This window comes from Frankliniella occidentalis, unplaced genomic scaffold, assembly GCF_000697945.3.
Source record: "Frankliniella occidentalis isolate FOCC.00 unplaced genomic scaffold, Focc_3.1 Scaffold180, whole genome shotgun sequence".
Taxonomy (NCBI): domain Eukaryota; kingdom Metazoa; phylum Arthropoda; class Insecta; order Thysanoptera; family Thripidae; genus Frankliniella; species Frankliniella occidentalis.
In genome coordinates, this window is record NW_026267306.1 from 186,067 (window position 1) to 194,493 (window position 8,427).

The following is an 8,427-nucleotide window of genomic DNA, read 5'->3' on the forward strand; positions in this document are numbered from 1 at the left end:
CCCAGGGGGGGTGGAGGGGGTAAGCGGTTGGCCCGTTTTAGCGCCGCCCCGTGGGCGGGTGACCGCGAACCCCGTCCAAAGGGGGCCGTGGCCACTGAAGGTTAGGCGCCCCGTCGACGCTCCATCGCCTCCCGGATTACCGAGGTCGTGCAGACGCGCCCTGACGCTCCGCTCTCTGCCCCGCAGGTGTGCAGCAGACGTCGGACGCCGCCCGGCAGCTGGAGGAGCAGGTGCGGCGCCAGGTGGAGGAGCAGGTGCGCGCCACGGGCAGCGGCAGCGCCAGCGGCCAGTGGTCCGTCACCAAGCACTCGGAGTACTCGGGCGGCGGCAGCGTGCCCGTGCGCGCCACCATCACCGGCGAGGCCCTGGAGGGCGGCGACGGCCTCATGGGCATCACCACCAACTGCCACAACTGCAGGCTGCGCATCCGCAAGGTCGGCGGCGGCAGCAGCAGCGGCGCCGGGGTCAGCGAGCAGGCGGGTGGCGCGGGCGGCGTGCAGGTGGAGTCCAGCCAGTCGCGGTACTACAGCAGCCGGTCGGAGGGCGGCCAGGGCGGCCAGAGCTACGGCAGCGCCCACCCCGTTGACCTCTCGGGCGGACTCTCGGGCGGTAGGCTCGTGCAGTCCTCTCAGCAGCAGCAGTACAGCGCCGGCGGCTACGGCTCGTCCCCCGGATCGTACGGCAGGGTCGGCGCCGTGGACGCGGATGGACTCTCGTCCTCCAGGAGAGACACCAAGGTCACCAAGTCCTCATGGCAGCTGGCGGACCTGGGCTACGGCACGAGCAACATCGAGGACCTGATCCGACGCCTGGACGAAGACATGCGCGCCGGCCGCTACCAGAACGGCAAGACCGTCACCACCGTGACGACCACCACGTCCGAGAACGGCAGCCCGCCCGTCACGCGCCAGGAGACGTACGTCAAGGACGGCCTCGACATGTCCCAGTCCCAGGTCGGCAGCCTCGACATGTCCCAGTCCCAGGTCGGCAGCCTCGGCCACGGCTTCGCGAAGGGCGGCACCACCTCTATTGTCAGTCACTCCGAGATCGAAGACCTTCTCCGGGGACTCCGCGAGGAGCTGCGAACTGGAAAGACCGAGGCCGGCAAGACAGTCACCACGGTTGTTGAGAGTTCCTCGGTCAACGGCGCCGCTCCCGTCGTCACCAAGAAGACGTACGTACGCGACGGCTACGACGCATCCGCGCTAGAACTAGGCGCAGCAGGCCTGGATGCGGGCTTTGGCCAGTCAGGCGTGTCGGGCAACTCGGGCTCGCACAGCTTGTCCAGGACCACGCAAAGCGTGTGGTCGTCTGGCGGAGTACGGCCCCTAGGCGTCGACCACCTGGGGGGTGGCAACCTGCTCACTAACTCGCACCACCTGGCGAGGAACTCGACGACCGTGTCGACTTACGGCAGCGGCTCCGGAGGCCACGACGTGCGCACCGTGGACGCCCTCGGCGGCGGCCACCTCATCCGAGAGTCGGGCGGCTATGGTGCGACCTCCGGCTCCGAGGTCAAGGGCACCCGGCGCGTGGATGCGCTGGGCGGCGGCCACCTGCTCCGAGAGACGGGCGGCGGCTACGGCGCTACCGGCTCTTACGGCTCCGAGACCAGCTCCTCCTACAAGGAGACCCGTCGCGTGGACGCGCTCGGCGGTGGTCACCTCATCCGCGACACCGAGGGCTCCGACCTGAAGGGGACGCGACGCGTGGACGCGCTCGGTGGCGGTCACCTCATCCGCGGCACGGACAGCGCGCAACAGGGCGCATCCTACTCGGGATACTCCGGCAGCGCCAGCAGCTCCCGCTTTGAGGGTCAGGCGGCTCTGCAGCCCCGACCGACCACCGACACCCTGAGCGTATCGCAGATGCCCGGCTACAGGAAGGACGCTCCCCTCGACACCGACCTGCCGGCGTACGGCAGCAACAGCAAGTACTACTCTACCTTCCAGACGAGCAGCTACACGTCCGGAGCTGGAGGCGTGGGCGGCGCCGGCGTCGTGGACAGTAGCCTGGCCGGGTCACAGACGGCCCTCGGCGGACTGGACAGTTCGCTGTCCGGCTCCTCGGACGGCGACACCAGGACGTCGTCGAGCTCCTCATACAAAAAGGTGGTCAAGTACAGCAGCTCTGGCAGCACCGGCGTAGAGCTGGAACGCGATCTGGACCACCTCGGCGGTGGACATCTCATCCGCGGCGTTCCCTCCACCGGGGACGGGCAGCGCACCCAGGACGTGGGCGGCAACCAGGCCTTCATCGCCTCTGAGAGCGGGCGCATCCCCGAGGCGGGCTCGGGCAGCTACTTCTCATCCGGCTCCTCCTCGTACCAGAGAGCGTCGTCGGGCAGCTCCGGCATCAACGGCGTGAACCCCGGCGCGCCCACCGGCGCCGTGGTCGTCCCCGTGCGCGGGCCCGCCGCCTCGTCGTCCGTGATCTCGGTACACGGCAGCAGGTCCGAGTGGGCCGAGGCCCAGGAGACCAACGACGACGAGTTCCCGGCGTTGGGCCCCGCCGCGCCCACGTCGCCCGGCATCGTGATCGGCTACGGCTCCGGTAACGGCGGCTACGGCGGCGGCACCGCGGCCCGGCCGGCCGTCGCCTCCGGTGACAGCTCCGTCCAGCGTGGCGGAAAGCTTTCCGTGTCTCTCGCTGACATCGGCATCCTGCCGTCGGACGGCTCCACTCAGCAGGCCAGCTCCGGTTACAGCAGCAGCGGTAGCACTAGGTACTCGTCCAGTGCGATTGCCAGTGAGACTGAATACGGGGCCACCGGCGGCAGTGGATACGGTACCTCCGGCAGTGGATACGGAGCCTCTGGTAGCGGATACGGCGCCTCTGGCACTGGATACGGCGCCTCTGGCACTGGATACGGCGCCTCCGGCAGCGGCGGCTACGGCGCTAGGTCCTCGTCGACCTACAGCAGCAGCAGGCACTACGAGGTGCCGGTCGCCTCACACGGCACGTCCTGGAGCTCGCAGTCGTCGTACTCCTCTGGCATGCCCAGCAGGGCGTCGTCATCGTACGGAAGTCTTAGTCAGGGGTCCAGGGGTCAGAGGATGACTCAAACACACACCGGCCCAGACTGTGACGGCACAGTCAAGATCTAGACGCAGCCAGTGAACCCTACATCCTCAAAGACTGATTTGAATATATGCTGGAGCTAGTCGCCATTCTCCACCTTCCCGAACCCGGATTATCGTTTCATACATGTCATGTAATCGTTTCACAATAAAGTCATTGATTTATCAAAATGTCTTGTAGTTTTTCTTTGTCGTTTTTTTCTGGATTTGTTAGAAGCCGCAGCAAAGAGTTTCTGGGCAAACGTCAGTGTCAGGTAAAGTTAAGACATTCCCATACCACTACGCACTTTCCCCTCAACCCTAATTTACTGTAACCTCAAATATTGACCTCGTTTTAGATCTCTGTTATTAGTTTCAGCCCGTGAGGCAATCGCCTCGCTCTCCGTGGGGACGGGGGGGCCAATGTTTGAGATGAAGTAGTGCTCCCTGCTGAGCGCGGTCTTGACGTCTCCCCCAACAGGCGGGGTGGGACTCGAAACAAGCCCGGCGGCAAGCCAGGCGCGGGGAAAATATCATCACAAAGAAATAACTTTCTATATATTTCAGTAATTTCATTCACGGAGATATATGTTACACAGGTTCGGGCCCGGACGTTGTTTACTACTTTGAAGAAGACTATCCACAAGGAGGTAAAAACCACACGTCCTCAATATTTTTTGACTGTTTCCTTTTTACCGGTGATTTGGCTCTTTCGCTTTGTGTACAAACGCTGGGTTGACTATGCTGTTTGATGCGCTCCGCAGTCACGTGGTGATGGCCCCCTTCATCTCAGTGCGACAAGCGCTGTACGGAAACAAAAGTTTTGTCACCTTTCTTTTATTTTTCGTACTCACTGGGGAACTTTGATGTCAGGGTATTCTGAAATACCGGCGTGACCCTGCTCCCCGCATTATTGTACAGAGCTTGTGACTTATTGTGATCATGTATAGCAAGTTGGGCATGCGGCGGGTAGAGTGCGCCAATAAGCGCGAGGCGAGGGGGCTGCAGAGCGACGCAGATCGAGTCAGGGCGAAGCAGAGCGGAGCATAAGCGAGGCAGAGCCGCACCGAGCGGGGCACAGCGCAGCGGGGCGGTGCGCGGCGAGTTTGCAAAAGAACCTTTCGGAGGCTGATGAAAGAGGACATTGGATCACCGCTGCCGCAACGCGCCTTGATTAACGGGCCGTTTTTATTTTACTTCCAGGGAATTATTGAGGCGCTTTTGTACAAAGCCGTAAACGCTTTGCGAAATAACAAAAGAGAGAGCGAATAACATGTACTGTTGCACATCGTTATTGAGTACAGCAAATATGTGAACGTTGCACTGACCCAAACGATGCCTTCTCTGAACGCGTGTTGCAGGCGGCGGCCACCTCCTCAGGGACACCTGGGGGATGGAGCAGCTGCAACAGCTGCCGCAGCTGCAGCGCATCGCCCCGCAGCCGCCTTGTCGGCAGCGCCGCGGGCTCGACTCGCTGTCCGGCGTCACCTTCGGGGGCGCCAAGAAGCGCTTCAACTCTCTAAAGTAAGTCCACAAATATTTTAAAATGTTTGATTAATAATTCGTCATTTAGCAGCGTTTGGACTGGTCCGTTCAACAGCATTTTAGTTTCCCCATCGCGAAAGACAAGCCAATCTGTTTCGCAGCCCGGAAAGACTATCCTCTCTGCTCCTTTGACGCTCTCTGCAGCGCTGCCTTCTTTCAGTTGCGAGATTGCTAATATTGGCAGTAGATGAAAAGTAAAAATTTGCTCTGTGTTCGTAAAAGATGAAGGAAACACATTGCAATTATTCTTTTCCGCGCAAAGAACAGATGGGCGGCCCCCTCTCAAGGGGGAATCTTTAAGGAAATTCCACGCGTCCTTTGCAAGTGTCCCGCGCAGGTGTATTCTATTGCGTCGCCTTTGATCCCGCGACCCATTAGGGTGCAGCGTCGCGTGGCTCGAGCGCGCTGGAGAGAGGAGACGCGAGGGGCGGGTGCGCTTTGACGAGTAGTGTAGCGCAGGCGCCGCCCCCCGAGGGCCCCGAGGGTCCCACCCGTTTCCGAGATTTTCTCCTCCCTCACATTAAGTCCGGAAGCGGGGCTCCGCACCTGCGGGGCCTGCGCGGGGCCGGGGTACCCGCTTGAGGTACCCGTGCCCACGGCGGGGAGAGGGTGGGGTATGGCAGTGGCGGCGCCAGGCTGATTGCTGGGGCGTGATAACCTAGATCTGGGCCTAGCTAACTAGCGCTCTGTGAGAGGGCGGGCGAGAGGGTGGGCTCCTCCACAGAGGCGTCCGACCGGCTATCTCAGCAGTCAGACTCAAGCAGCCAACACGCAGGCGGCATGCTGAGTGCTGCGCGGGGACGGGAAGGGGGGGGGGGAGAGATACATGCCCCCGTCCAGAGGAGTATACTTACTGCACCACCGCTCATCCAGGAAGGTGGGCACCTCTGGCGTGGCACCCTCTAAATTAACGACGACTCTGTTCACAGCGGCGGCACATTCGGCACCAACAAGCGCAACTTCGACGAGATCGACCGCACCTCCTTCAACAGCTTCACCAAGAAGAACTTTGACGAGATCGACCGGGCGGGCTTCGACAGCTTCGTGAAGCGCAACCCCGTGGCCGAGCTGGAGGACCTGGAGCGGCCCCTGTACGGCCTGAGCCTGAGCCAGGGCCTGGCGCGCCTGCACCACCTCCAGGAGCAGGAGCAGCCGTGAAGCACTCACGACCGGGACATCCTTCGTAATGTTTTTCTTTCTTCCTCATTTCTCTCTCTCCTCCTATCTCCTCACCGTCGGGGTGGACAGCCTTTCCGTTTCGTTGCCGCCGTTGAAGCCACGCGCCGGGGGGTATTGCCGCGACGGCCGTTAACACATGCTTGAATATTTCATCCTCATCTCGCTTGACGAGGCCCGGCGCACGGAGTTAGTGGTGCCGGGGCCTAAACTACCAACGCCTCGGGGGCGCCATCTACCGGCGACTCGACGAACCTCCGCGCTGCGGCAGCGTTCACCAGCGGCTGCGGGGTGGGCGCCGAGGGGGGCTCCAGTGGGTCCGGACGCCCCCGTCGGCCCCGCCGCGCAGTGTCGGCCTCGCGGGGTATTGACGAGTTTTGGCATTCCATTCATAATTATTTAGTTTCGGTGGGAGGGTACATGGGTATTTTAAAGCATCGCCTTTCTGTCTTCTGTCGAGGGGCCGTCCACCCCGATGGTGTTTGAGCTGGGGGCGGGGGTAGGCGCGGCAAGTCTGGCTGGAGAGAGCACCCCCGCCCGCCATAGAGTTATACTATCAGTATTAATATGTATTAAATGATTCCTTTTTTCATCTGTAAGCCTTTTTACTTTGATGCGTGCGTCCCTTGTTTTGTTTTTACTAGTTTTTATTTCGGGTCCACTCACGAAGCTTTTTGTTAAGTATTCCTTTTTTATTAACAAATATAGAATATTGTAAAAAAAACAAACTAGTGTCGTAAATGTTGTAAAAAAAATGCTGGACATCATAGAAGCACAATTATAATATAATTAATTTACGTCCCTTTGCCTTATTCTGCAAAGTTCAAATTGCATCACAGTTTACTATGTTCAGAAATCAACTTTTCTCTTGCACGGCACAGCGGTATTCTCACAGTAGCCTCAGTATCGTGTATTTTATTTTTATATTCGTTTTGAGGTGTGCGGCACTTTCATTTCATTTAGACTATAGCTCATTTTTCGGGATAGGTTTTCTGTACATCCTTGATGTGACGGAGGTGTTAAAATTAACTAGCAAAATGAATGTAAAACGTTGTTGTAATTTGTGATAGTTTGTAGTCGAGTCACACCGCATTGGGGCGCACGGTGGCATCGATGGGTCGAGTCCAGCCATGAGCTGGCCCTATCTCCTCCCGTCTCTCTTTTTTCACCGATGGGCTTTGAAATGTATATTATCCTGTGAGATTGGGCGACCGACACAGGTCGTTCCTTCGCCTTTGCCCCGTACCCCCGATTTTTGTTTTTTGTAAAAACTGTGCCCCGCTGGCGGCGAACCGATCGCCTTTAGCTGGCGGTGTGTCTGTGTGTTTGTGTAATTATTCCTGTCTGCAAAGCGAAATACAAAAGAAAGTGCCTCTGTGAGCGTGTGTCTGTTTTTCATTAATACGCCGTGTTGTGTTTATTTTTTTTCCTCCCTGAACAAAAAATAAAAAAGGTGCCACGTCCTACAAATAAAGGTGAGCGAACGCGAAGAAAAGCAGACGCCCATGCGTTGAGGGGGTCGCAGCCGCAGCAAAGGTCTGTCTGGGACCATCGCCTGGACGGGGCGGGGGCGGGCCAGCAACAGGACTTCTCGTGTAATGGTAAGTGTTCCACACGGCGCTGACAAATGGCCCCATCCTGCCGCCCCCGATGGGGGTGGCGGGCGCTACGATGATGGAGGGCGAGAGACGCGGCCGGGCAGCAGTGTGACGGCAACCCCCTACAGGCCAGCCGGGAAGGGCCGGAGAGCCGGGTCCAACCAACAGAGCGCCCGGCTGCCTAAGTGCTTATTTTGTCGCGCTTGCGGGAGAGAGAGAGAGCGAGGGAGAGAGGGAGAGAGGGAGTGAGAGAGAGAGAGAGAGAGAGAGAGAGAGAGAGAGAGAGAGCAATCCCATCGCTCCGCGCTCAACAACGCAAGCCACGGCCCGCCCCACTCATCTGTCTCAATATCGTAGAGGAGAGGGCCGCCACCAAAGACCAAAGGCGCCCCGGACGAGACCAGCTACTACACACTCCTATCAAGGCCACGCCGCGCGGGTTAGGCAGCCCAACAGGCGCCGCCGGGCCATCAGCTGACGCGGTGCCGCGCGGCCCGGGAGGTAGGCAACCCATCCGACGCCGCGGCCGCAATGCGTGACGAGGGCCCTGTGATCCGTCGCAGCCAGCGCCCCGCCCCGTCCGTCCCAGTCGCGGCCGAGCCGCAAACGTAAACCAATTTGTGGTCCAGGAGGAACCACGGACCCCGCGTCGTTGTCGGGTCGGGTCGGGCAGACACACACATTTGCCGATCTCTCGCTCAAGGAAACGGCCGTCACGCACGAAGGCCAGCCGGCTGCTTTGGTCCCGGCGGACGCGCAGCAAAACGCGCAGATGAGGGCCTGTGGCCAATATGCAGCGGGGATACTCACGCGGAACTGGAACGGAGAGGTCGGAAGCAAAAAACAAACAACGCGGAATCCGAAAAGAATATTCACATCCTGCATCGGCCGCTTGGCTTCATTTGAAATGCGAAAACTGGGACTCTCATGTGTCTACTCGAGACCCCCAAAAAGTGTGTGGCGTAATAATATGCTTATAACGAGCATCATGCGCGCTATTTCCAAGGATTTCACACACTATTTTTCTAGAATACGGAATCCCCCAGAAA

The 8,427-nt window shown here is 59.5% G+C and overlaps 1 protein-coding gene across 1 annotated transcript in view; it reads left to right on the forward strand.

The window, feature by feature from the left end:
• Positions 1 to 3,251, forward strand: part of LOC113206916 (hornerin-like) — a 36,333-nt gene extending 33,082 nt beyond the window's left edge. Inside the window, exon 4 of the mRNA XM_052271947.1 lies at positions 187 to 3,251. Within this exon, the coding sequence (XP_052127907.1) occupies positions 187 to 3,107 (2,921 nt within the window). The 3' untranslated portion in view covers positions 3,108 to 3,251. The remainder of the gene's footprint in view (positions 1 to 186) is intronic.
• Positions 3,252 to 8,427: the final 5,176 nt, after the last annotated feature.